General features: G+C 49.7%; 3 protein-coding genes and 1 long non-coding RNA gene across 7 annotated transcripts in view; 2 read left to right on the top strand and 2 right to left on the bottom strand.

Moving 5' to 3' along the window:
- cecr2 (CECR2 histone acetyl-lysine reader) overlaps nt 1-11,849 on the top strand; it is a 38,602-nt gene extending 26,753 nt beyond the window's left edge. Inside the window, exons 10-19 of the mRNA XM_084672984.1 lie at nt 977-1,106; nt 1,861-1,898; nt 2,098-2,189; nt 2,785-2,911; nt 3,901-4,298; nt 4,495-4,635; nt 5,917-6,763; nt 7,325-9,266; nt 9,659-9,727; nt 9,868-11,849. Of these exons, the coding sequence (XP_084529110.1) occupies nt 977-1,106; nt 1,861-1,898; nt 2,098-2,189; nt 2,785-2,911; nt 3,901-4,298; nt 4,495-4,635; nt 5,917-6,763; nt 7,325-9,266; nt 9,659-9,713 (3,770 nt within the window). The 3' untranslated portion in view covers nt 9,714-9,727; nt 9,868-11,849. The remainder of the gene's footprint in view (nt 1-976; nt 1,107-1,860; nt 1,899-2,097; nt 2,190-2,784; nt 2,912-3,900; nt 4,299-4,494; nt 4,636-5,916; nt 6,764-7,324; nt 9,267-9,658; nt 9,728-9,867) is intronic.
- A 1,213-nt stretch (nt 11,850-13,062) lies between these two features.
- On the bottom strand, nt 13,063-14,202 carry LOC146258158 (uncharacterized). The gene is made up of 2 exons (XR_014729801.1): nt 14,133-14,202; nt 13,063-14,050 (listed from the first exon to the last, which is right to left on the bottom strand). It is a non-coding gene; the product is annotated as an uncharacterized LOC146258158 (long non-coding RNA).
- Nucleotides 13,894-21,537, top strand: ada2a (adenosine deaminase 2a). Of its 3 annotated transcripts, none has more exons than XM_084673000.1 (10): nt 13,894-14,020; nt 14,815-15,155; nt 15,257-15,518; nt 16,069-16,279; nt 16,796-16,923; nt 19,204-19,294; nt 19,501-19,609; nt 19,741-19,898; nt 20,306-20,508; nt 20,783-21,537. In XM_084673000.1, exons 2-10 carry the CDS (start codon nt 14,843-14,845, stop codon nt 20,871-20,873), a joined length of 1,566 nt encoding a protein of 521 aa, XP_084529126.1. In that variant the 5' UTR covers nt 13,894-14,020; nt 14,815-14,842; the 3' UTR covers nt 20,874-21,537. The 3 variants fall into 3 exon arrangements, with proteins under 3 accessions (XP_084529126.1, XP_084529127.1, XP_084529125.1); XM_084673001.1 differs by lacking the exon at nt 13,894-14,020 and adding an exon at nt 14,177-14,317 and having other exon boundaries at nt 15,257-15,476; XM_084672999.1 differs by lacking the exon at nt 13,894-14,020 and adding an exon at nt 14,177-14,317.
- A 151-nt stretch (nt 21,538-21,688) lies between these two features.
- Nucleotides 21,689-25,788, bottom strand: ribc2 (RIB43A domain with coiled-coils 2). Of its 2 annotated transcripts, none has more exons than XM_084673007.1 (7): nt 25,597-25,788; nt 25,417-25,498; nt 24,534-24,845; nt 24,140-24,258; nt 22,931-23,158; nt 22,391-22,557; nt 21,689-21,859 (listed from the first exon to the last, which is right to left on the bottom strand). In XM_084673007.1, exons 1-7 carry the CDS (start codon nt 25,711-25,713, stop codon nt 21,781-21,783), a joined length of 1,104 nt encoding a protein of 367 aa, XP_084529133.1. In that variant the 5' UTR covers nt 25,714-25,788; the 3' UTR covers nt 21,689-21,780. The 2 variants fall into 2 exon arrangements, with proteins under 2 accessions (XP_084529133.1, XP_084529134.1); XM_084673008.1 differs by having other exon boundaries at nt 21,726-21,859; nt 22,903-23,158.
- Nucleotides 25,789-27,736: the final 1,948 nt, after the last annotated feature.

Here is a 27,736-nt window from a genome sequence, read left to right as displayed (position 1 = left end):
ACCACAGCCTGGGCACCGGGATCTGTTTAGGCAGAGGAATGTTCCGGCATTTTAATCACAGGGGCTCCATCTCTCTCTGGCTTTCGTTCACTCTTTCTCTTTTCCTTCTCTGTCTCTCTGACTCCCCCCCCCCCCTCTCTCTCTTTCCCTCTTTTCCTTCCGTCTCTTTCCCTCTCTCCTTTCCCCGTCTCTGCCTCTTCCCCGCTTTCTCTTTCCCTCACTCTCGCTCTCTCTCCCTCTCTGATGTCATCTGTCAGGGGTTAATTAACTGCTGATTGTGCTTGTGTGGAGGGGCCTCATCAATGTTTAACAGGCTGGGTCTCCTCCTAGATGGACCCTGTGTGGAATCCTCCCTCAAACATCTTTAATCCTCCCTGCAGGGGCCTGGCGAGAGCCTGCCTTTCATGTCAGCGGATGCACACACCCTCTCTTCTCCTCTTTCTTCTCTCCTCCGGTCCTCTCTCTGTTCCTCCTTCTTTTGATCAGCTGCGTAGTAGTGGTGGTGGTGGTGGGGGGGTGGTGTAGGTGGATGGAGCGCGGGGCTCCTCGGGGGCATCTCCGCCCTCTCTGTGGGCTCCGCGAGCAGCGCGGGGGTGGGTTGGGGGGGGGGGGGTGGGGGGGGCTGCAGGCGTGGGCAACAGGTGAACTCCGGAACCGGGAGAGTGTCTCTCTCGTGAGCCGTCGGCTCTTGTTTGAAGAACTGTCAAGTCATGCTGTTGCTGCAGAGGAAAACCCATCCTCAGCCAGCTTCCCTGGTCCAGTAAACCTCCCTGCAGTAGCCCCGGGGGGTTCAAGGCCTCGGTGGATGAGGGTTCCTGCTGGCTTCATCCCTGGACGTCTTGTGTGTGCTGTGGTAGCTGGGGCTAACTACCATTGTCGCTAGCACCATGGTGGTTGTTGTCTTTAACTGACTATTTCCCTCCCTGTCTTTTCCTCTGCCCCTTCCTCCCCCCCTCCCCCCCTCCCCCCCCTCCAGAGCGGGCGCGGAGGAGGAAGCTGCGTGAGGAGAGGGCGTGGCTGCTGTCTCAGGGGAAGGATCTTCCTCCAGAGCTGCTCCACCTGGAGCCACACTCCCCCGTCCGCCGCGCTCGCAGGACCAAAGAGTTGTAAGACCCGCCATTGCACTTCCTGTTCTCACTCCACTTCCTCTTCTCTCTCCACTTCCTCTTCTCTCTCCACTTCCTGTTCTCTGTCCACTTCCTCCTCTACCCTTCCTCTTCTCTCTCCACTTCCTGTTCTCTGCCCTTCCTGTTCTCTCTCCCCTTCCTGTTCTCTCTCCACTTCCTGTTCTCTCTCCACTTCCTCTTCTCTCTCCACTTCCTGTTCTCTGTCCACTTCCTCTTCTACCCTTCCTCTTCTGTCTCCACTTCTTGTTCTCTGCCCTTCCTGTTCTCTCTCCCCTTCCTGTTCTCTCTCCACTTCCTCTTCTCTCTCCACTTCCTGTTCTCTGTTCACTTCCTCCTCTCTACCCTTCCTCTTCTCTACCCTTCCTCTCCACTTCCTGTTCTCTCTCCTCTTCCTGTTCTCTGTTCACTTCCTCCTCTCTACCCTTCCTCTTCTCTACCCTTCCTCTCCACTTCCTGTTCTCTCTCCTCTTCCTGTTCTCTCTCCTCTTCCTGTTCTCTCTCCACTTCCTGTTCTCTGTCCACTTCCTCCTCTCTACCCTTCCTCTTCTCTACCCTTCCTCTCCACTTCCTGTTCTCTCTCCTCTTCCTGTTCTCTCTCCACTTCCTGTTCTCTCTGTGCTTCCTGTTCATCCGCTTCGCTCTGCCCTGTCTGTCAGGACCAACGCTGTAACGTCACATACATGGAACGCGGCTCACACATCACATTTCTTGCCTTTTGTGCCTTTCTTTGCAGTTATGAAATCGATGACGACTACACCGCTTTGTACAAAGGTATGGACGTTTTCATGTTGAATCGATCATAAATAAGTTAAATTGTCTACAGATTTACCTTGGGTGTATTGATCGGGCGTTGTGTAACTTATAGACTCTTCTCCTCCACCTTCTGCCTCCACCCTCCACCTTCTGCCTCCACCCTCCACCTTCTGCCTCCACCCTCCACCTTCTGCCTCCACCCTCCTCCCCTCCCCAGTGCTGGAGACCCTGAAGGCCCACAAGGATGCCTGGCCGTTCCTGGAGCCGGTGGATGACTCCTACGCGCCCAACTACCATGATCTGATCCAGGTAGCTACCCAGCCTGTCGCCGCTGAGAGCTAACCACCTGCTGCTGGGAAACGCCACACAGACTAAACCTAGTTCTGGAATACAAAACAACACCAAAATAAAGGCTTCTGGAAGAAAAGAAAAACATCTGTTGGTTCCAGAAATCAATTCCAGAAATTGGGTTAGGGATAGGTTAAACAATCAATTTTAAGGTTTAACAAAAGGTTAAACAATTCCCCCCTAATTGCTCATCAATCAACTGAGAGTTATCTTGGTACAGTTGTAAAATATTGTCCCACTGTTGAAATGTGTTGAAGAATCCAATGTTATTCGAAGTGTCTTAATGTATTATGAAGGTTTTATTTTAATGACCTGTTGTAATGCATGGCCAATCAGTAGCAAGGGGTGTGTGCCAAGGTAAAAAAGGGGGGGTTCCATCAATGAAAATGTGTCTATTTAGGAAACGCAAACTGATAAAGCAAAGTATATTAAAGATCAACAAACACAGGGCCCTACTCTATGGTCAGGGAGATAAAAGAGGCTCCATGAGCATTTAGGGGTGACGAGCAGGCCTGTGGCTCCTCGTGTTGACCAGGACGTGTTCTTCTGTCCCCAGACGCCCATGGACCTGTCCACCATCGAGAGGAAGCTGAACCAGGGGGACTACGTTGCCAAGGACGAGTTTGTGGCCGACGTCAAGCTCATGTTTGAGAACTGCATGGAGTACAACGGAGAGGACAGTGGTGAGAACCACGACATGAAGGACTTCTCCCTCAAACACAACCTGCAGTCCCTCTCTCAGTCCCCCGGCAGAAACTCCCCCTGCATTTAGAAGTGTGACAAAATGTTTTCGGATGTGTTTGGATGTGGTCTATGACTGGACTGAGGCTCAAATCAATCTCGCTAAGTGCTCTTAGAGACAGACTGGAGAGGAGGGAATGCACGCTTTTGGGGAAAGAAGATTTCAGAGAGGAGTGGGGGGTGGGAGAGAGAGAGAGGCCATGGCTTGGCCAATGCTGACAGTGATTAATGAGGAGAGATTGAGCCTTGCTCCAGGGCTGGGGGGGTAGGAGGGCTGGAGGGGGCTGGGGGGGGCTGGGGACAGGCTGCTGGGCCCTGCCTGCACTGCCAGAGACATTCCAGCCCCTAAGCCCCCTGTCTGGAACCATCCATCCATCTGAATGCTCACCCCAGGGACAGGCGTGGGGGGGTGGTGGGGGCAGAGGTCAGCAAACGCCCCCTGACCAGGTCAGCTAGCCTACTCTAGCTGAAGAACAGAGTAGAGTTGTGTGTGTGTGTGTGTGTGTGTGGTACAGATGAAGCCATGGTGTGTGTGCACATATGGCATACAGATATGACTCTTGTGCGTGCGTGTGCATGCTCGTCAGCAGGTGTTCGTGAGGGGTCTGTTTGAGTGGGAAACGGAATCAATCCTGGACATGTCTGTGATCCCTGTGTGTGTACTTGTGTGCTCCTGCATATCTCACCGCTCCTCCCTCCTGCTCCCCCCTCCTGCTCCCCCCTCCCGCCCCTCCCCTGCTCCCTGCTCCCCCCTCCCCCCTCCTGCTCCCCTCCTGCTCCCCCCTCCCGCTCCTCCCTCCTGCTCCCCCCTCCCGCTCATCCCCCCTCCTGCTCCCCCCCTCCCCCTCCCGCTCCTCCCTCCTGCTCCTCCCTCCTGCTCCCCGCTCCTGCTCCTCCCCCTTCCTGCTCCTCCCCCCTCCCGCTCCTCCAGAGTACACCATCATGGCCGAGTCCCTGGAGCGCTGCTTCAGCCGCGCGCTGCTCAAACACCTCCCTGCGGAGGACGCCGACACGGACGAGGAGTTCCACGTCAGTGGCGAGGAGCGCGAGCGCAAGGAGAAGAGGCGGAGCCGCGGCCAGAAGCAGGCGGGGCCAGGGAGCCTGATCAGGGCCACCGAACAGGCCCAGCAGCGCAGGAGGAGCGCCCACGGGGGCAAGGGCAGCACCCCTGTGGAGGAGCAGGGGGGCAAGCCCGCCCACCTGCCCCCACCCCCACACTGGGCCAGCGGGCCTCCTTACCCCCATGGCCTGCACCCTGGTCAAGGGCACCCTGGTCAAGGGCACCATGGCAGCAATGTGAGGCCTGGGATGTACCACCCTGGACACCAGGTGTGTGTGTGTGTGTGTGTCTGGTAGCTAGAACTGTGTTATGTTGGAGGGGAGAGTGTGTGACCATCAGAAGTGTACGTACAGGATGGGGTTAGAGGGACCTTTGATCCCTAGGAGACACTTTGGATAGGTAGTTAGCTAGGGATTTGCTCTTTCCAATGTGGAGCCAGACTGAACTTCCCCGATCCCTTTCCAGCTCCATCGGCCCCCTGGCCCCCCCATGTATGGCCAGAGGATGCCCATGGACCCTCGTTCCTCCTACCCTGGGCAGGGGGGGCACATGCCCCGGCCTGGGGATCCCGGTGCACACTGCATGCCCCCCGGCTACAACATGCAGGTACGGAGACCCACCCTGGAGACACGGTCAGGCTGGTTTACTGGCAACTAAACAAAGTCAAACTCATATTCTTCTATACTCTTTGACATGTTTGTTTGAGCTTTTACACTGCATGGGATCTGTTCAACTTGACTGACCTTTTTGGGGTGTTTTCCATTGTGCACATCTGGTAGCTAGTAGGCTACCTGGTATTTTTCTTTGAACATGCCCGTCGAGGTGAAAAAATAAGTATAAACAGTGAAAACACCGCAGATATCTGATTTACATTTAGTCATTTAGCAGATGCTCTTATCCAGAGCGACTTACAGTAAGTACAGGGACATTCTCCCCGAGGCAAGTAGGGTGAAGTTCCATGCCCAAGGACAACGTCATGTGTACCGGCCAAGAATCGAACTGGCGACCTTCAGATTACTAGCTCGATGCTCTACCCGCTCAGCCACCTGACACCCCTGATTTGTCGGAGAGAACGGCGACACTGGACCTACTGTGCAATTCCGCCATTTATAAATCAGCCAAGCTAATATTATAGAGGTAGCCTATATACCGGTCTATACCACTGCCTATAATAACGGCCGCCAAAAATATATAAAGAATCTCTCCCTGAAACGATAGGGATATGCACCTCGATATGCACTACATAAATAGTAATACGAAAATGTTTTGACAGAATGTTTGATAGTTTCACTTAAATTCATGAAATTCAAACCACCATAAAAGCGCTTAATGTTAAATTCTGTTGCATGAACAAACGAAGAACAATCTTTCGAGTGCGCTCCCTCCCTGGCTTATAAACAGCCTATCGTATCCCACGGAGTGTGCTACAAGTGACAGCCAATCGGTTGCACCATCGACATGTGACACAATAACAAACGTTGTGGAGTGAGATACAGAGTGCAGACAGCAAGGACATTGTGGATGAAAAAGGACAGTTTGCGATATACCTGCAACCTCTCAAGATACAGTTATTACATACGTGCTTTGATAAGTAAAGTGGTTAAATACAAATAAAGTGGTTAAGTTAAACCTTTTCTCTTCGGGTGAAAATTTTAAATAGGTCATAAAAACTGAAATGAAACATTTTATGTTGATGAATCATTTCATTAATATCACCCAACACTTATTACAAGGTTACTCATATTAAACACAATTGAATAACTTCTTATCCGTATCAACCTAGCTGGGGACATGATTTTCTGATGATGATCATGATCCTATTCATGCAGTGATCTTGTGAACGGATCAGGCTGAGCTGATATTCTGATGGCTTGTCTTGTGTTGCAGCATCCCATGGTGGACAGCCATCACCACGTGGGCCCCAGGTACCAGATGGGTCCGGATCCCCGTCACCTCCAGCCCCAGCCCCAGCCCTCGCCCCAGCCTCCATACATGGGCCCAACCCACGGCCCCTCCTTGGGGCCCCGGCCCCTGGCCCTGCAGTCCGGGGGCCTCTGCACCCCCCCTCCCGAGGCCAGCATGTACCCGTCTCGCCAGCGGCCCGACGGCCACACCCTGCACCCCTTGGGGAACCGCTACCCGAGGCCCGAGGGCCTGGGTCGCCATGGTTACCCCAGCTACTGCCCCCCTGGCATGTGGCCCGGCATGCACCACCAGGGCCCAGAGAGGCCTGCAGGGGGCGCTGGCATGCAGGACCCCAGCATGGGCAACCAGCTCCACTACAACCCCCACGGCCCCCCTCCTCCACACCACATGCCCCCCAAGCCCTGGCCGGAGCAGGCCGCCCACCCAGGCTACCCCCCCCACAGCGCCCAGTACGGCATGCCCACATCCGTGAGCTCGCCCGGGCCCATGGGCCCCCGGGCCCCCCTGGGGCCCCAGGACTCCTCCAGGCCTCGCCTGGCCTCCATGCTGGAGAGCCCAGAGATGCTGGCCCTGCAGCAGCTGTCTGCCTCCTCCAGACCCCCTGCTGCAAGCCCTCCACAGCACATGGGCAACTTTCAGCAGCAGCAGCAGCAACTGCCAGGGCCCCCGCAGGGAGTTGGCAGCGCCCCAGCCCCTCACCCCGCCCCTCACCCCCCTGCTCACCCGGAGATTCAGCTGCTGCGCCCTGCCAGAGACAATGGGCCAGACAGCCAGCCTGCCACTCAGCCCCACGCTACGCTGCCTAAAGGTACACAACAACCTCCTCTGGCTTCTCCTCTCTCTCCGTTTCTCTGGGTCTCTCGCACGCACTCTCTCTTTCCCTTTTGCTCTGTCTCTCATGCTCTCAGTCTCACACTCTCTCTCTCTCTCTCTCTCTCTCTCATGCTCTCTCTCTCTCTCTCTCTGTGTGTGTATATATATATATATATATGTATCTCTTAGACCTGGGATGTTGTCTTTTATTTCATAAGCAATCCCCCCTCAACCCCCTCCAATTTCATTTTAATTATTTCTCACAGTAAGTGGCCAATTGAATATTCATTAGTTCAGTGAAGTGACAAGCTTTGAGGGCATGAGTAAGCGGAGGACATTTCATCACTAGAGGTACTCTACAAAAACTCCATCTGGTTCCTATCTCTCAATGCGGAGAAACTATTTTAAACAACACATTTAATCAAACATCACTGTTCAACCCTCCTTGAGTCCTTGTAAGCAGAAGATGACCTTGCTCACGGTGTAAACACATTTTAACACACTATGAAAGTACACAGGTATTATTAACAACCCAATTTTCTTTGTTACTCTTCAGGTTCGACGTTGGATCCCAAGATGGCCGCCAACCAGGTTCCGCGTGTCTCCCGTGTCCATGGCGACCAGGAGCGCCGCCCCTTCCCAAGCCCCTCGAGGCCCGGCGGGGGCTTGCAGAGCGCCCCCCCTCCAGCCCTCAGCTGGGACAGAGGAGCCCAGGAGAGCGGGAGCAGAGAGCCGCTGTCTGAAGCACCGGGACACCCAGCAATCTCCGAGGGCCACAGCCAGGAGAGGGAAACGAACCGGGGCCAGGGCGCCCTCCAGGGCTCCCCCCGCCCCCAGCCCCAGAACCGGCCCACGCCGCCTCCCAACGGCTGTTCCACGGCTCCCGCACATCCTAGCAACAACGCAGCCCCACAGGGCCCGCGTCAGCCCCAGGATGGCTCCCAGCAGACTACCCAGAATGCCCAGCAGCAGCTTGCTCCTCCGCCTGGCTCCTCAGAGAGCACAGCTCCCCCGAACGCCCATCAACAATTTTCCCGCAGCGCCCTGAATCCCAACCTCCCTCCACACCTCGCTCAGAACCTTCCCCAGCCAAACCCTCAGCACCAGAACCATCCCCTACAACAACTGGGCCACCGGCAGAACCCCCTCCAGCCAGGTCCTCCCCAGCCCGGCCCCATGCACAGCATGCCCCAGAGTGCTCCCCCACAGGGCCCTAAGCCCACGCCCCCCCAGCCGGCCCCCCTCACCTCCCTGCCCCCCAGCCACCCCGCCCCTCAGATGGCCCCCCAGCCCAGCCCGGCCGACCAGGGGGACCAGAAGCCCAGCGAGCCCACCGGCAGAGGCGATCCTGGGGGAGGAGGAGCAGGCAGCTCTGGTCCCCAGCAGCACAGCAACCCCGGCATGGGGAAGACCGCAGCCCCCAACGGCATCTACAGACAGCAGGCCTTCAGCCCCAAGCCCAACACCCAGCTAGGGGGCAGCGTGGCCAGGCAAGGGCCCGGGCCGAGGGGCCCGTCCCCGGGCCACAATCCAGCTCTGCCCTCCCAAACCCAGGGACAGGAGAATGGAGGCGTGGCCCAGTACGCCAGCCCTCCTCACGGTCATTACAGCCAGCCGATGACGCGGCCCATGCCTCCCTCTCAACGCCAGCCGTACCCCAACCAAACCGTGCACCAGGCCATGACCAGCCCGCACCACAGCCCAGCCCGCTACCACACCTACAGCCAGCAGGGGGCCGTGTTCCCCTACCACATGGCTGGCCAGCAGCACGCGCAAGGCAGTCCCAACATGTACCCTCCCCAGTACCCGCAGCAACACTTCTACTCCCAGGCTCAGGCCCAGGGCACCAGCCAGGTGGGGTACCCCTCCGACGAGTGGCACCGCCCCCAGTACCAGCCCCGCCACCCCATGCCCTCCAACACCTACCTGCCCTCCGCCAACGGCCGCCAGAAGGAGAGCAGCGTGTCTCCTCTGGGCTCCGAGGGCTCCAGCGGCGGCCTGCTCTCCCCCAGCCCCCTGCCGGAGGTCCACCACGCGGGGGGCGAGGGGCCGGACGGCGGGGCCGGGAGCCCTGCCAAGCTGGCCCGCCTGGAGGAGGGCACCGAGCGCCCGGAGAGCCCCAAGCAGATCCTGGACCTGGACAGCCACAACGCCGCCTCCCGCCGGCGCGCCGCTCACCCCTCGGCCGCCCCCGCCGGCTACCTGTACGACCCCCGCACAATACACCCTGGCATGCAGCAGGGCGGCGCTCCGCCCCCACACATGATGTCCCGGGGCCCCTACCAGAGCCAGGCCTACCCCCGAGGGCCCTACGCCACCCAGAGACCCCACCCCCATCTGATGGAGGCCTTGCAGAGGCCCCAGCAGCTGCCCTACTCGCCGGGGCAGAGCCATCGCATGGGCCTGGCCGTGTACAGACACCCCCAGGCCGGTGGGCATTACCAGGGCATGATGGTGCAGCAGAGGGCCCTGGCCCCAGAACACTACCTGCACCCAGGGTAAGAGACACACAGCGGAGATCACACCTGTTTATGTTGTACATGTATTTTAGGGCTTTTCTGCTGCATAGGGATAGAGAGATAGTGCGGGGGGACGGGGAGGGGAGGGGAGAGGGGAGGACATGCAGGAAATGGCCAGGGCTGGAATTGAACCCAGGGCCCTGTGGAAAGGCCTCAGTCTACATGGTATGCTCTCTTAGACAGGGAGCCACACACACTTAGTGTCCCTTCTCCCATCCCATAAGGACTTGCAGACTAGATGGGAGAGTTTTGAAACAGCCACCTCACCGATGCATCAAACAGTCGAGTGAGAGCCAAGTCACTGAAGGGAGTGGGCTCCCATGAGGGGAGATGGGCTGTTTGGTTATTGTTCTTTGTTGTTGATCCTCCAGGCAGATGATGTGTACTGGGTCTCCCGGTGGTCCCAACAGCAAGCAAGGGCTGTAGGAGGCAGTGTCTGGGTAAGTCACGGTATGGGGGGGATAACAGTTAGTATTGTCTAACACTGGACTGTAAATGAAATGTCAAAGGATGGAAACCTTTTTGATCCGTGTCTTTGTCACCATGAAACGCTTAACTCTGAACTGGTTTTTATTTTCAGGTTAGGGAAAAATACAACAAAAACATCTGAAATCTGTGCCTGTATATCATCCATGAACCTACACCAACATTCGTGCTTCCTGTTAACCGTGAGTGGCTGCTACTGTCACATCCTGTACCTTCACTGGAGCGACTGAAGTGACTGGTCTCTCCGCCAGTCTGAACTTGTACCAAGGCACCAGGAAGCTCTGAACCGCAGGATACCCAGACCAAGGAGCATGTTTAACAGGCATCAAGAAAGGAGACATATTTATTTGAGCATCTCTGTCAGGATCAAGTTGTAGTTGTCTACTGAACCCCCGGTGACATACACCATCCAGAGACTTACTGTGTTATCTAGCCAGTCACCACGTGGGGGGCGCCAACCGTCAACACTGCCTGACCAGCGCACTCTGCTGTGGGCTGACTGCCAGAGAGAGACTGCCTGATCTCTGTACCACTGACCATCCTGCTGTCGAGACTGTAGTCAGCCCTCTGTCCTCACTTGGCTGGTCTGTAGGAACACTGGATACACCGGACTGGCCTCTGTGTGGGAGAACACCATCCCTACCCCCCTCCCTCCATCCCTACCTCCCTCCATCCCTACCTCCCTCCATCCCTACCTCCCTCCATCCCCCCCTCCATCCCTTTCTCCCACCATCCCTCCCTCTGTATGAGATGTAGGGCTCTGAGGCTGGGCTAGCCCTTCCACCCTGCGGCGAGAGGCTCTCTCTGGAAGCAGGGCTGGTGGAGGCTGCGAAAGGATCATGGAAGCAGAACAGGAGAACAGCCGGTGGCATTATTATTTGACTTTCTTTTCTTTTCCCAAACGTTTGAATCTCAGGTGTAGGAAAGGAGGTACTTTGAGACTGTAGACCAAACGGCGTCATCAGCAGACTCCTGTGGACGCACAGGGCATGCAGTGGCCTTTGTTTAGTTTTTTTGAATGTACGTGTCAATGAGTTTAGATGTACAGTAACCGTCACTGCACCAAATGGTATACAAGCACCACAGACGCAAAGGTAAGACGACCGTCCTGAGAAAAAAATTGCCGCTTTTTGTGAGCAGTTAAAAAAACTAAAACACAAAATGGAAACAAACAACAACAAAATCTGATGTAATTGTATGCATCTGTTGGTGCTGCCTTCAATGAGAGAAGGCTGATTTAATAGAGACTTGCAGAGAGAGTTATACCTGCCCTGTCTGCTATGCACTAGGAATAATTAGTCTACACTTACTGGAATTGAGTGGCCTTGGATGTTGAAGATGGTGCTTGTGTGCCCACGTGTATATTTGAACATATGTTAAGTACAACTCTCTAGTGTAGCTGGCCTCTGTCTCTTGAGTAGGGAGAATATGACTGTTTTCCTCCCCTGCTAGGCATCCTGCTGGCGATACATGCACACACAGTAGTACACAGAGCAAATATCAGATTGAATCGATTTATAATGGCCCTGCTGTCTTTGAATTCTTTTTTATTTTTTCCTTGCTACCCATTTGCTCCTTCTAACCTGTCATGCATAGCATAACCTGCATTTGAATCTGTTTTGAATCTGTTTTGAATCTGTTTTGAATCTGTTTTAATCTGAATATGAACCCACTGTAGCACCTCTTCTGAGTTGTGAGAGAAACCCACCCATGTGCTCATGGCTCCTCCTCCACAAGTCAACAAATGAAATACTTTATCCTCAGGGTGTACAGTTTTATACGGGTATTTTAATGGATTTGTTGAAGAAGCACCACAACAAGGGAAATACCAGGACCGGAAATGTGACAAACAAACAGAAAACTCCTTTTTATGTGAAGAAACTGGTTATACGTCGTCTGTGTGTGTGCGCGCAAAATGTCATCATTTGTTCAGTCCATACTCACTGCCAATCTGCTTGGTTTGAGTTTCCCTGTGAAACTGATCAGTCTGTTTTCTGGTCTTGCTCTGTCCTTCTGGAGAGGCAGGAAGGGTAACATGTCATTAAAGTCCACATTCCTGTTTTGGTTCATTTTCAATACTGTAGCTATTGTCCACCTCCATCTCCCTGTGTGAACACAGGATGTCACCTGTCCCGTCTTCTGTTGCCTCTGATGTTCTCCCCTGCCTGTGTCGAAGTCGAGTCTTTCCCCCTCTGTCGTGTCACGTCAATGTTGCACCTGGGCGCCCCACATTAAGGATGGCAGCAAATTAATCTACCTCATGTAGCCAGGAACTGGCAATCACTAAGACCCTGCTGTCTGGTCTCTCAGCAGACCGAATCCTCCCTCTCCTCCATCATTTGACTTCTTGGGGTGTTTTCCCAGACACAGATCAGGTGTGATCCTGGATCAGGACCAGGTCTAGGATCAGACCTAATCTACATCCATGAAATGGCCTTGGACTAACACACATATACAACACATTTCATATCTGTTGTATATATTTTCATATCTAGTCACCGGTGCCAAACTCTGGCACTTTTTATGGAGCCTGTGACAATTCAGCAACTGTTGTAAGACTACGGCCCTTCCAAGCATAGCCCTTGCTGTCCTGTGATGTTCTGTCAGCATGGAGCAGGAGGGAAGGCTCTGGGCTGGTTAGTCTTCAGAAAAGGGCTTTTTATCTCATTTTTGTAGGTATGTAAGTTGCATCTGTTCAGCTAGCAGGTAGCAAGCCTTTGTACCGTAGAGGCAGGTGAGTTTGGAGCATAGACCTGTGGTCACTAGGTTCGTGTTTCACAACATGGGTTCGGTGAAGCTTGGTCTAAAAGTAGTAAGCATTGGAAAATCTGTTTTCAGATGTTGTAGTCCTAGACTTGGGCGAGCTTGTGTCTGGGGTAGCGCCCCCTCAGATGGGCATCCAAGGCATTAAATACAAAGATGTTTTTAAGGAGGGGTGACTAGGAAGACGCTAGAAGCTTTGAGACGGTATAGATGTGTCCTTCCAGTGCTGTAAAAGGATGTACTGCTGTTTTGCTTATTAAGGTTTTATTTTTTATTTTTTTGTACTAGATGAGATCTTCTCAGAGATGGTGTTCAACTGACTGTCCCTGTATGAAGGACAGTGTGGTTTCGATGGTCTGTGAGGTTGTGACGCTGTCGAGGTGTGCAGATGTGCTGTGTTTGTGTCCAAGATGGCATAACTCGCTGCAGTCTGTTCACCTTGTTTGGCTCCTCTCCTTCTCTCTGCTGTCACCTGTCTGCACTAGTAAACAAAAACAAAAAAAGAAAAAAAAAGACAACGTCTAGATTGGATTAAATGTGAATCATATTTATTTGCTCTTTTAAAATTTTGTAAATTTTTTGGGACTTGTTTTTAATATAAATGTGATGTCTGGTTGTATTTTTTGTTTTTAAACAGTTGACATTTACCTCAGTAGCATGGCAGCATCAAAAAGACTCTGTCTGTTCCATTTTTATGTGACGTTTACAAGTTCTTATCTGACTGACATAGATTATTTTGGAAATGACCGAAGTATTTTCTATACTGTACATTTCTTAGAATAAATAACTTTTTCCTGGGAAAAAGGCTGGCTGTGTTTTGTGTTTTGGTCTAGTAAAGATATTATTCTTAATATTTAACAGATCAAAGTTTTGAAAAAATCTTGGGAAGCAATATAACAAAATACCTGTGTATATGACAACACGCTGGACGTTCAGTTATAAGGGGCTTTCATTCCTAGCTTTGCCATTTGTCAATTAATATACCTACCAAATAAACTCCACAAAGTGTATAGGGTTAACTTGAATAGCGACTTGATAACTAGGTTTAAAACAAATTCATTATTGCAATCTTCATACCTTATTTTTATTCAGCACCTTTGTTTTGCAAATTCTTTCCAATTTATTTGGTTCACTGTAGCTTCAAAACGTTAGAAAAGAAATACGTCATACACTTTTTTGCAACAATTCATGTAGCTGGATGATGGTGGCCTTCCAGTTGGACACAGTTAGGGCCGGATCTTTAAACGGCAGCATTTGGACCCTTGCCTCTGTCCAGCATAAGAGGCAACAATACGCACTATTCCACATTTATTTTAGATTTTTTTGTAAATGACACATCACGTACACTTAATGGACTGCAAAGTGCCAAACTACCTCTGCGACATAATTTAATTTCCCTTCGCAGTGACATTTTAAATCAACTTCATCTGCTTGACATACAGCCCTACTCCAACAGCGGGACGTGACGTGTAGCAGTGTTGTTGGTGAGGAGCCTTCGACTTTAGAAGCCTTGACTAAGCCGGAGAACAAAATACGTTTTAAATGCAATTATTTTGTTATAATTAGAGCATTAAAATACTCACTCCTGCCACTTACCGGATGCTAGTTTAGTGGTGAGATCCCGTTACGCTCACGTAACCTATCATTTGGCAATATGTTGCCTAAATGACTCGACAATGTTATTAGCTGTTATTAGAATCTCCAGTTTGCTACTGTGAAACGCGCAGGCGGTCAGACGTTTTCGCCAGAAGTGCAACTCGGAAGTGTTAGAGAGAATTACGGTAATAATAATAGCCCACATTAAGCGGATTTCAACTAAGGAATAACAACGGTCTGTGCGTCGGTTTGTCGACCAGGTTTTCTCAGGCGACAGCTGTCGTTACCCTACTGTCAGTATCAGTGTTCCTGCTTATTTTTAAACAAACTGACCTTATTACTTAGGTCCTGGGTTATTTAAATGTGCATACTGTCATGTTTTATTATGTTTAATGTGTGGTGCAGGTTAATTTAATTGTGTTTTAACAAGACGTTGAAGACAAAGACACTTGTCTAAACTTTTGTTATGACCATTTCTTAAAGGGCCAGTGCTGCTTGAAATTGCATTTGAGGCAATACATGTATTGTTCATATTCGACGTATTTAACAAAAGAAAATGATGTTGAAAGATAGTATTTTACTTTTGTACGATCGACCGCATTATGACTCAATGTTATAGCTGCCCATATTTTAATAATCCGTCACTGTTGTTCTTTGTGTTTTTCTTTAAATCTGAGCGCAGTGGTGTTGATCAGCCCACCAGCTCGACCATGTTGTCATGGCTACAACTCCACCAGGTGGCTACTCTGTTAACCTTGCCCCTGCTGCTGAGCTGGGGGACCGTGTGCGGGGGCAGCCCTGACCCCCGCCTCCGAGAGTCCCTGATGTGGCAGGAGGCGTCAATGCAGACGGGAGGCACCCTGCTTTTGACAGAGGCAGAGACTGAACTCGGGGCACAGCTCCAGAAGCTGAAGAAGCAGGAAATGGCGAGGTCAGATTTCCCACCGACCTTGCACTTTTTCAAGGCCCGGTCCCTCATCCAGCAGAGCCCCATCTACAGTCTACTGCAGAGGATGCCCAAAGGTGAGTCCCCGAAGGCCCCCCGAACACAACATTCATACCTGTTTTGGTTCATTGATACTTAGAGGCCAATAATACCTCTGTTTGACTGCCGTGTGTTTCAGGGGCGGCGCTTCATGTGCACGACTTCTCCCTGGTGGGTGTTGAGTGGCTGGTGAGGAACGTGACGTACCGGCCACACTGCTACATGTGTTTCACGGATGACAGTTCCATCCGGTTCCTGTTTTCCACCCGCCAACCCTCACCTCTGGCCCACTGCTCCCCCTGGGTCTTGCTGGAGACACTGAGAGCCAAGCTGGGGAACACCACTGACCTGGACAGCAGGTGGAGGGTTCAGAACTCCCTTCCTTCCTTTGTTTCTAATATGTATCTTCTGGGCATTTTATTCATTTTTATTGAGAGACAGAAAATGTAGAGAGAGAGGGAAGAATCAGAATCAGAAGGGATTTTATTCACCATGAGTGTTTGCACAAACAAGGAATTTACTTTGGCAGGGAGGTGCATACATTAAACATATAGGAATATTGAAACTTAAATATGTGGACTAACTATACAAAAGTAGCAAAGTATAGCTAATACTAAGGGGGTTCTAGCTAATACTAAGGGGAATAAAATAAAATATAAGTAGTCATAATTTACAATGTAACCAAAAAAAAAACAGATTGTGCAAGAGAACGATACAATAGTGCAAATTGCAATGTGCAAGGTGTCATTTGTGCAGCTTGTGATTTAAGAAGGATGTGCAACATGGCAACATGGAGTCTGGACCAGACTCCATGTTTTTATAGTGATGGTATAGAGACAGAAAATGTAGTATCATATATTGTTAGATACATACATGTTACAGTTTGTTGTTGCACGGTGCTTCAAATCTCCCTAAATCTATGCATTCCCCTGGGCCTTCACATGCTTTCAGCATCATGAGAAACCTCACTCTGTTCACGGAGCACCCTGACCAGGCCTACCCCAGCCAGGCTGTGGTGTGGAAGGCGTTCGAGCAGGCCTTCCTCGTGGCTCTGGGCCTGGTCACTCACGCCCCCGTCTTCAAGGACTACTTCTACGAAGGCCTGAGGCAGTTCTACATGGACAACATCATGTACCTGGAGCTCCGAGCTCTACTGCCTGAGGTAAGCAACACACCGGTGCTGCCGACACGCAGTCAGCTGAGGTAAGCAACACACCGGTGCTGCCGACACGCAGTCAGCTGTGGGGAGAAGTGTCTTGATGAAGGGCGTGACTGTGTCTTCTGGCCCGTTAGAATGTTTCCTGGGTTGTTTCCTGACATCCCACCTGCCTGGGACAGGAAATGGGGTGATGGCAATACCATGACCTTCCCTAAAGACTCAAATCTGCCCCGTTACACCTTCAGTTTGTGCAGGGCTGGTTCTAGACATTTGGAGGCTCCCCAAACCTGTCCATCTTTGAGAATAAATAAAAAGCACTTGAAACAACTATGATTCCTAACCTTTTCATGTAACCTTTTCACTTTCTCTGCCCGTCTTGATTGGTGGACTAGAGTATAGTGATGTGATGGTTATGGAGGCCCCGCCTCCTAGCCTGTGGCCCCAGGCAGTTGCCTACTCTGCCTATAGGTGGCGCCAGCCCTGAGCTTGTGTGTACCCATGTGCTTCTGTTCTGTGCAGACCTACGAGCTGGACGGCAGCACCCATGACAGAGCCTGGAGCCTGAGGACCTACCAGGAAGTGACCAGGATGTTTGTGTCAGAACACCCCGACTTTCTTGGGACAAGGGTCATCTTCACAGTCCACAGGTCAGTCTGTTGTAACAAGGCAAAAAAATATTATAAAATATAGCTGCAAGCAGCGATGCGGATTCCTCCGCAAAATGGCTAAATAGGATAAAAAAATGTACAAGTCAATTGAGATCGAATTTGAAGGGTTTCCCAAATTATCACTGTACAGGAAAATCCATCATGGCTGACCTTATAAGCCCATTACATATTTAATTAAGTGTAACCCCCCCATAACTGCTCCCCAAAGGTATTACAACTTTGAACAATGGTTTGGGGTAGTAATTTCATCCCCACACACTAATCTGGAGCCATGTTTTCTGATTTGGAGTCATCACAGAGCCAATACGACAGAAGTCACCATTTCTGACGGCCGTCAAAATGTGTGACCCCCCCAAAAAATTTAAAAATAAAGAACATGTGACCCCCCCGTAACTGCTTCCCAAAGGCATAAAAACTTTGAACGATGGTTTGGGGTAGTTATTTAATCCATTCACACTAATCTGGAGCCACGTTTTCTGATTTGGAGTCATCACAGAGCCAATACCACAGAGGTCACCATTTCTGACGGCCGTCAGAATGTGTGACCCCCCCAAAATTAAATTAAATAAAGAACGTGTGACCCCCCGGTAACTGCTTCCCAAAGGCATTAAAACTTTGAACGATGGTTTGGGGTTGTTATTTCATCCATTCACACTAATCTGGAGCCATGTTTTCTGATTTGGAGTCATCACAGAGCCAATACCACAAAGGTCACCATTTCTGACGGCTGTCAGAATGTGTGACCCGTAAAATAAAAAATAAAGAACGTGTGACCCCACCGTAACTGCTTCCCGAAGGTATTATTACTTCGAAAGATGGTTTGGGGTAGTTATTTAATCCCTTCACACTAATCTGGAGTCATGGTTTCTGATTTTGAGTCATCACAGAGCCAATACAACAAAGGTCACCATTTCTGACGGCCGTCAGAATGTGTGACCCCCAAAAAAAGAAAAGAAATGTTTTAAAAGAATGTTAGTTCCCACCGTAACTGCTTCCCAAAGGAATTAAAACTTTGAACGATGGTTTGGGGTAGTAATTTCATCCCTTCACACTAATCTGGAGTCATGTTTTCTGATTTGGAGTCATCACAGAGCAAATACCACAGAGGTCACCATTTCTGATGGCCGTCAGAATGTGTGACCCAAAAAATAAAAAATAAAGAACGTGTGACCCCACCGTAACTGCTTCTCAAAGGTATTATTACTTCGAACGATGGTTTGGGGTTGTTTTTCATCCCCTCACACTAATCTGGAGTCATGTTTTCTGATTTGGAGTCATCACAGAGCAAATACCACAGAGGTCACCATTTCTGACGGCCGTCAGAATGTGTGACCCCACCGTAACTGCTTTCCAAAGGTATTATTACTTCGATCGATGGTTTGGGGTTGTTATTTCATCCCCTCACACTAATCTGGAGCCATGTTTTCTGATTTGGAGTCATCACAGAGCCAATACCACAAAGGTCACCATTTCTGACGGCTGTCAGAATGTGTGACCCGTAAAATAAAAAATAAAGAACGTGTGACCCCACCGTAACTGCTTCCCGAAGGTATTATTACTTCGAAAGATGGTTTGGGGTAGTTATTTAATCCCTTCACACTAATCTGGAGTCATGGTTTCTGATTTTGAGTCATCACAGAGCCAATACAACAAAGGTCACCATTTCTGACGGCCGTCAGAATGTGTGACCCCCAAAAAAAGAAAAGAAATTTTTTAAAAGAATGTTAGTTCCCACCGTAACTGCTTCCCAAAGGAATTAAAACTTTGAACGATGGTTTGGGGTAGTAATTTCATACCTTCACACTAATCTGGAGTCATGTTTTCTGATTTGGAGTCATCACAGAGCAAATACCACAGAGGTCACCATTTCTGACGGCCGTCAGAATGTGTGACCCAAAAAATAAAAAATAAAGAACGTGTGACCCCACCGTAACTGCTTCTCAAAGGTATTATTACTTCGAACGATGGTTTGGGGTTGTTATTTCATCCCCCTCACACTAATCTGGAGCCATGTTTTCTGATTTGGAGTCATCACAGAACCAATACGACAGAGGTCACCATTTCTGACGGCTGTCAGAATGTGTGACCCTAAAAAATAAAGAACTTGTGACCCCACCGTAACTGCTTCCCAAAGGTATTAAAACTTCAAACGATGGTTTGGGGTAGTTACTTCATCCCCATCACAGAGCCAATACCACGGAGGAACCCTAATGAACATCTGGGACTCGACAGTGCATAATTCAGTTGTGTTTGTGTTAGGGGGATGAATCTCTCCATGGTGAAAGAGGCTGTTGAGGAAGCTATGGAACTTCAGAGAGACTATCCAGAGATCATGGCTGGTTTTGATCTGGTGAGTTTCAATAGTAATTCTCACTGATATAACTAGCTCACTGATATAACGCTGTAGTAATATTAAATCATGTATGTAGTTACGTGATGTAGTATTCAAATGTATTATCACATTAAATACCTTCGACACATGCACCTGCTTGTCCGGTGCAGATCCAGAGAGTGTTTCGCACGCAGATTCAGTTTCCTCTGCTCCTTTGCTTCCAGGTGGGTCGAGAGGACAGTGGAAGGCCTCTCTGGTTCTTCAGAGACGCTCTGTCTCTCCCGGGAGAGAGAGGCGTCGCCCTTCCCTTCTTCTTCCACGCTGGAGAGACCGGTGAGACGGCACCCCCGACCACACAGAACGCAGCCCAACGTGAACAGAGTCTCTCTCTGCTCTCCTCCCTCGGACACAGTCCGCTGTTTAAGTCCCCATCAAGCAGCCGTTTCTTCCATGTTTGTCTGCAGATGCCGAGGGTACAGAGGTGGACCAGAACCTGCTGGACGCCCTGCTGTTCAACACCTCTCGTATCGGCCACGGCTTCGCTCTGGTGCGCCACCCAGTGGCCAAGGAGCTGTCCAGGAAGATGGGGGTGGCGGTGGAGGTGTGCCCCATCTCCAACCAGGTACAGCCTGAGTGATTATCCTCGGCTTGAGCTTCCAAGGCAGACCCTCAACCAGGACCCGGTACTCACATCCAAACACTGACCATGAACAAGCGCTGATTGGAAACAGCCAGTCTGTCCTCCTCCGCTTTTCTTAAGAAAGTTACATTTAATGGCCACATCCAAAAAGCTGTCCCACCCACATTTGAAAACAAACCTACACCCTACTTTAACATGTCTGCAGTTGACACCGTTGAGTATGGAGTCTGAAGTGTATCAGACCACCCACTGCAACCACAATCATTCTTATCTTGTCCGAGCACCCTGCTAGACACATCCTTGTGTCGCCTTTGGTTATTTTTGCGACAATGAAGTCACTAGCAGATCAATTCTCCAACTGTCAACTCTCTCATTTGAATGTCCTCCAGGTGCTGAAACTGGTGTCCGACCTCAGGAACCATCCTGCTGCTGTGCTCATGTCCGAGGGCCACCCATTGGTCGTCAGCTCAGATGACCCGGCCACCTTTGGTTCCTCTGGCCTATCATACGATTTCTACGAGGCCTTTGTTGGCATAGGGGGAATGAGCTCGGACATCAGGACTCTGAAACAACTGGCCCTAAACTCCATCAAGTAAGCTCGGGTGTGTGTGTTTGCGTGTCCAATGTGTATGTTGTTTTCAAATGTGGGTAGGACAGCTTTTTAAAGAACTGAGTATGCGACCGTTAAATATAATGTTCTAAATTTAAAGAGTGTGTGTGGGGAGGAGAGAGATTTGCAATTTAAAAAAAAGGCATAATGAAATCTACTCCCCTGGTGTGTGAGATGGCATGTGTCGCTTTCGGTGTTGACGTGACGTTAGCGCGGGACAGTGCCTCGATCTGAGCAGTGCTGCTGTGTGTTTCAGGTACAGTGCTCTCACACCTCAGATGAAGCAGAAGGCCACAGACCTGTGGCAGCGCAGCTGGGAGAAGTTTGTCTCTGAGAACGTCCTGTAGAGGACAAGATGGACGCCATGATAGGGGCTGTCTTGTTTTGAAAATGAGCCATTACTTAGATCCACATGAGCCTCTATTGATAAGAAGCTAGTTAAACCTCGATCGACATTGGTGCTTTTGGACACGCTTTTGGTCCAGTGCTGAAACAGAGGGAAATGGACCTGAAAAGTCAATAAAAATCACAAACAGGTCGAGGGAAAATGTGGAGTGCTACAGGGCAACGTGAGGCTCTTGAGTGCCACTGCTGGTTCATATTGCCCTCTTGTGGTGGAAGTGTGTACTGCACTTCCCTTGACTAACCGTACTGAGCTCCTACAAAATGGAGGCTACCTGACAAGCACTCTAGCCACTACAAAGTTAAGTGATATTGTTTTGTGTAACTTTTTTCTTTACTTAGGAATGTGTTTGCACTTTATTACTTATGATTTACCATGGCCATGTAGCATCTGTGGGTCAACAACACTGTTTTCCAACGGCAGGAAGAATTACAACACTTCTCTGACACTTCTCTGAGCGTTTGATGAATTTGTTGTCAAGCTGTTTATCTATTCTTTCATAATTATAAACTTTATTCTGTAGACTTTATTCTGTAGAATTAATTTGAGGATTGAAATTGTAGCATTCTGATCAGATTAGGGCATTAAATTAATTATTTGGGCATTAATTCCATTCTGATTCTGAATTTTTAAAATCCATGGTGTTTAAATTCTTACATTTCATTTTGATAAATTATTATATATAAAGAACCAACTTTCTTTTTTTTAAGGAAAGTAAAAAACTTGTATTTAAAGAAGCAAAGAAATAATTGTTTTCCTTATTATTTATTGTGTCCATTCTTTCACAAAAGTAAACTATTCTCTCTGTGATAATGATGCATAGAGCAGAACATGGTCCACAGTTTTGGCCATCATCGACTGCCGGTGTTGAACTGGGAGAAGTAGCTCTCGTCTGGGACGTTGCTGTAAACCTCCTCAAGGTGCGTCTTTCTGGGGGACAAGAGAGAAAGGAGATACAGATACTGTTTCTCAGGAAGGGCATCACACAAGGCTAAACTAAGCCAGTCTCTATAAGACTGACTCTTCCACTAAGCCAGTCTCTGTTAAACTGACTCTTCCACTAAGCCAGTCTCTGTAAGACTGACTCTTCCACTAAGCCAGTCTCTGTAAGACTGGCTCTTCCACTAAGCCAGTCTCTGTAAGACTGACTCTTCCACTGGGCTGTGGTGCTCAACTGTTCCTGATAAAGACACAGTCTAAACATAATGGTTAAGCTTGTGTAGGCAATAGTTCCTTGTCTTTTCTGAATGATTTATAATTTTCATGAAATTTTTCCTAAAATGGAGTGTGTGTGTGTCTTCAGCTAATGAGCCACCCTGAGACCCATATAAGCATCACGTCACCAAGACAGATGAACTTAGATTCTGTGAAGTGTGTACGTGTGCCTGTGTGTGGAACACAAGCCAACCATCGGCTTGTAAAACACATCCCCAGAGACTGCCCGTGCTGCGGTGGCCCTACTTTGCGAGGTGCGCTGCGGCCAGCCGCGCGTTGGTGTCATCCAGCTCCCGCCTCAGCTGCCTGGCAACACGGGCCTGCTGCCGCTCCTGCAGCACGGCCGCCCGGGCCTCCGCCAGGCGCCGCTGGGCCTGCTGCGCCTCCTCCTGAGCCTTCTCTGCCCGGAGCCTCTGGAGGAACGAGGAACGCCCACGTGGGTCATACTCCTAGGCCAACACCCTGCACGCACACCACTGGCTCATCCAAGGGGAGAGCAGAAAAGGAGCTGCCACTCTAGTCTCCCCATGCTGTCATGTATATACTTTCTATATTATAGTATATTTGAGTAAATAATATTGATATTATTGTTGGTATTAAAGTACAATGTTATAATAATTGATTGTGGTATTCGTTCACACTGTCCCTCCATGCCATCCTACAACTACCACCTACCCCACCCTCGCCCCCCCCCCCCAGGGGAAAATATCTAGATCCACCCCTTTGACACACACAAAACCCCATGGACTCGCGTTAACCTTCAGGCCGAAGTCTGGCCGTACTGACCCTCCCCTGCACGGCCTGCTGCTGCTGCTGTTGGATGATGCTGAGCTGCTGTTCTGGGGTGAGGCCCTTGTAGCTGTCAGGCCGGAGGCGACGGAGGCCCAGCGTGCTGGTGCTCTGCTCCAGGCTCTCTGACAGCAGCTCCCCCTGCTGCTGGTTCAGGATGTGGGCTCGTCTGTCCTCCTCCTCCTGCTGACGCTCCTGACGCCGACGCTCCGACCCTGCTGCTGCCTGGCAGACAGACAGACAGGTAGACAGACAGACAGACAGACAGACAGACAGACAGGCAGGCAGGCAGGTAGGCAGACAGGCAGGCAGGCAGGGAGACGGGAGACACAGACAGGCGGACAGACAGGCAGGCATGCAGGCAGACAGACATACAGGTAGGCAGGCAGGCAGACAGACAGGTAGATAGGCAGACAGACAGGTAGACAGGCAGACGGAGACAGGCAGGCAGGCAGACATACAGGTAGGCAGGCAGGCAGACAGACAGGCAGACAGACAGGTAGACAGGCAGACGGAGACAGGCAGGCAGGCAGACATACAGGTAGGCAGGCAGACAGACAGGCAGGGAGACAGACAGACAGACAGACAGACAGGCAGGCAGGCAGGCAGGCAGACATACAGGTAGGCAGGCAGGTAGACAGACAGGTAGACAGGCAGACAGGGAGACAGGCAGGCAGGCAGACATACAGGTAGGCAGGCAGACATACAGGTAGGCAGGCAGACATACAGGAAGGCAGGCAGACAGACAGGTAGACAGGCAGGGAGACAGAGGTCAGGCAGACAGACAGGCAGACAGACAGGGAGACAGATGTCAGGCAGGGAGACAGGTGTCATTCATATATGAACCATACAGCCTTTAAAAGGGATCAAAACTCCCTTTTATTATGTATTATTATACTCAATCATTCCGAAACCAACAACAATAGAGCCGTAAATAAGCGAGACAAAACCTACTCTTCCTACAGGTGCTTAATGTGGTAACAGCTGACCAGGGCCGGCCCAAGGCATAAGCGAACTAAGCGGCTGTTTAAGGCCCCTGTGGCCACCAGAGGGCCCCCAAGAGCAAATTAAATTACAGTTTAATGTATTATGTAAAAATATATACATTCTTTTTTTTATTGGCAACGATAAGTGACGCCGACGGCCCCCAAATCAATTTTGCTTAAGGCCCCATAAAGACTTGGGCCGGCCCTGCAGCTGCCTCACCATGGCCAGGTTGAAGTCCTTGGTGGTTAGAGCCACGCCCCTCCTTCTCTCCTGCTCGATGTTCTGGAGCAGGAGAGCTCTGTTATCCTGGTCCAGTCTATCCCGGTCATACTGGTGCTCTGTATGGCAGAGAGCAGAGAGGAGCAAAGGGGGAGAAGTGGGGAAAGGAGAGAGTTATGGGTGTGGGAAAGGGGGACATTAAATCAAACTGTCACGCTTGTCATATTTGACATTTTGATATGCCAAGCCGTAATGGCACACCCATACGCTTCTGCTACAGACAAAATAGGTTTTTCCAAACGACATGACAATACACGCTTAAAGTAGTACGAGTGACTAACAAACCGTCGTCTGAGGTACAAACCAGGAATGTCATATATGAAGTTTAGGCTACCTTCCAAGCTCTGCTGGTACCGGGCTGTGTTCAGCTCGTTCTGCTGCTGAACGGACCACTCTCTGAGCTGTTCCCGCTGTCTCTTCAGCCTGGCCTGTTGGTCCGTGTCCTCCCCCGTCAAGCCCGGGAGCATCTGGACTCCCTCCTGGGTCTTCAGGTGCTCACTGTCGTTCAGGTCGAACTCCCGCCGGCTCCACGGCTGCTGGAAGGCCTGACGGAAGCCTCGAGTTGCGTCCTGCAGCTGGCGCTCATCCTTCGCCTGGCGCTCCTCGAGGAGGCTGGCCGTGCGGTCATTACGCACCAGGTCAGCGGCTGTATGGAATACGAACGTCAGCAAGAAACGGACAGAGCTGTGGCTGTAACTGCTTCCCACTTATCCTATCTGGTTTAATTTAATTAGACAGCCATCGTCTTTCAACAACTGGTTAGTTGGTAGCTACTCTCGACCACCATTCAACTTCCGCAGTAAGCCAACATCCCACCCAACTCTATGCATCCCACCCTGCAGCCTACTCTGTTAACCTCCCCAGACCTGGAGCCACCTCCTGCTAAATGGGTGTCCTCAGTAGGCTACCACAGTCAGTAGGGAGCCCAAATGGCTTCAAATCAATGTCACTCCTCTTCTGTTCTAGATACAGTAGGCCAGGGGTGGCCAACCCTGGTCCTCGAGAGCCTCAGTCCTGCATGTTTGAGATGTTTCCCTGCTCCAGCACACCTGATTCAAATGAACGGTCATTCTCAGGCTTGGATAACGACCATTCATTTGAATCAGGTGTGCTGTAGCAGGGAAACATCTCAAACATGCAGGACTGAGGCTCTGGAGGAACAGGGATGGCCACCCCTGCAGTAGGCCTACGTTTGCACCTATGGTATGCACACTTACCACATTGCTTTAGTGACTGTTTTTCAACATCCTCTCTTTCCCGTCGTTCCTTCACTTGAGAATCAAGCGCCACTTGATCGACCTGAAGTGGAGAACCAAATAGGCTACTGTAGACGGCAGACTTAGACCAGACTTTAGCATGATCAAATACGAATAGATAGACGATAGACTACAACTTACCCCAATGGTTCTGACTTTAGCATTAAAAATCCTATCTTGACGTAGCAGCTCTCTGTTCCATCTTCTTTCCAGACCTGCCGAAACAACGCAGTCTGAAAGAAGATCAATATTGTACATTCTATCTTCCGTTGTAATAAATGTTTGACTTTGGTGAAGGAGCTCTACAGAATGGAAGACTTCAGCGCAAACACATCCGTTGCTTAGCAACTCGTTTTTCGGCTACCTTCGGATCATCTCGGTTTACTTCGTCCATTGGTCAGGATCATAAAACTCTTGTTATCGACATTTAATATTTTCTTAACTCATGATATCTATAGGCCTACTACAGCTTGAGAAGCATACATAAAATTGAACAACTACAAAAAAAAATATTTTCACATTATTTATTGCCCAAAGATTATAGCTGTTAGCCTCGAACAACCATGAAATTCATACAGAGCAGCAATATTGGAAACACACACTCATAGCCTAATAATCATGTATACAAAACAACATCCCCACAATCCCGATATTTATATAGATACAATTACCATTCTACCAACTGTCCAAAATGTCTTATTCATAATTATGTTTTATTTGTTGAAATAAAAATCGGTTCATTTAGATGAATTCCAAACGGATTCATGCTCATTAATCACATGCCTTTAATTACATATCTGGCTTCCCATTTTTGGCCAGTGCAGGTCCGAAGGACTCAGTGACTTTCTACAACTTCCAAACATCTCTTGGTCATCCTGTTCTTCACCTCTTTTTCCTTGAAGCGGACAGATCCACTGGAGACATCAAATTAAAAGAGGAGTATATTTGATACTAACTGAATTCAGCAGAGGAGAACACAAATGCTCACACAAATGCTCAGAACCATCTGATCAGAGTATACAATATTCACCTGTGCGAAATCCCAGTAAATGCCCATTCCTTTCTGCACGGCCTCCTTACAATTATGTAAACAGGGCTCATTGTTCAGGCCACTGTCAGCCACACACCTGTTATCATTGTACGTGTGTGACACGTAGGTATGCCACCAAGGTAAAGCTCTCCAGTGCTTCTGTAGAAAATAAACTGAGCATAAGAATAGAAATGAGAAATCATATTTAGATTCTGAAACATGCTTAGGAATAAGAAGTGGGTGGGTATGGCCTATACACATCAATAGTGAATGTACAGTATATGGCCCCTCTTAGGTACCTGTGTCGCATGGTGGTGGCAAGGATAAGCTATAGGTGTGTTGCCTGGAGCAGGTCCTTGGTCTAAACACAGTCTGGAGTCCAGGTGCGTCATCTAAACAAGAGGGAGACAATATGGAACAACGTATAGACACCCTCTTGTGGCATTCTCATTCCAACCCCAGTTCTAACAAACATGAACTTGTCATACTGTTTATTAACCAGCTTATCATTAGAATCATGTGGGCTCATTAAGGGCGTGCGTCTATAGTGCTCTCTCTCTCTCTCTCTCGTGCGGCCGCTGCACCCTGCGACATGTCTGATATTTTCAGAAGGGTCATCCCTGCCAATCTTTTTCCATTCAAAGAAAGCGCTATGTGAACACGTAGGTCCAGAGGATTGATATGTACATTTACAGGAGGGTAAGGCTTCACAGAGAGCCTTGTACTCAACTGGACGCCAACACGCACAGTAAGAAACCTACCCCACCATAGGCCAGTACATTATCCCATCTGTCCAACGTTGGGTATACGTTCTCCAGGTACCACTTGAAGGGTTTGCACTTCAGCTTCTCTCCTAACTTCTTCCTCTCAGACACATCCCCGATGTCTATCCCGTGGCCCTGTGGAGGCAGAAGAACAGCAGTTATTGTACAAAGACAACTGGGACATCTTCAACACTACCATGATTATCAGGAAAAGAAGCCTTTAAGATTACTTCCTTAAGAGATCCTGAACAACTTTCTGTTTTTTTATTCCAGACCTAGTATTTTTTTTATGTTGATCAAAGTTTTGATCAAAAGGGGGGAATTGTAATAGAAAATTACTTTAAGATGTCCATAATATTCTTTGGCCTAAACAGTTATTGTTTACGTTTTAACTTCGGTAAAGCTAGAATAACCTTTTGGCCTAAGACAGTATGGCTTACGTTTCTGCTTGCTGACCAAACGTCTAACAAATTTGACTGTTTGACCC

This window comes from Hypomesus nipponensis, chromosome 14, assembly GCF_054491055.1.
Source record: "Hypomesus nipponensis isolate SF chromosome 14, ASM5449105v1, whole genome shotgun sequence".
NCBI lineage: Eukaryota > Metazoa > Chordata > Actinopteri > Osmeriformes > Osmeridae > Hypomesus > Hypomesus nipponensis.
The sequence above is the reverse complement of the archived record's forward strand: the minus strand, read 5'-3'. Positions and strand labels throughout refer to the sequence as shown.

Excerpts from the sequence above, each read along its gene's own strand:
- ada2a (XM_084673000.1), top strand. The coding sequence starts at position 14,843 with ATGTTGTCATGGCTACAACTCCACCAGGTGGCTACTCTGTTAACCTTG. Across the intron at positions 15,156-15,256 it reads ACTGCAGAGGATGCCCAAAG|GGGCGGCGCTTCATGTGCAC; the intron begins GTGAGTCCCCGA and ends CGTGTGTTTCAG. Across the intron at positions 16,280-16,795 it reads TCCGAGCTCTACTGCCTGAG|ACCTACGAGCTGGACGGCAG; the intron begins GTAAGCAACACA and ends TGTTCTGTGCAG.
- ribc2 (XM_084673007.1), bottom strand. The coding sequence starts at position 25,713 with ATGTACAATATTGATCTTCTTTCAGACTGCGTTGTTTCGGCAGGTCTG. Across the intron at positions 24,846-25,416 it reads ACAGTCACTAAAGCAATGTG|CCGCTGACCTGGTGCGTAAT; the intron begins GTAAGTGTGCAT and ends TATTCCATACAG. Across the intron at positions 24,259-24,533 it reads GTACCAGCAGAGCTTGGAAG|AGCACCAGTATGACCGGGAT; the intron begins GTAGCCTAAACT and ends TCTGCCATACAG.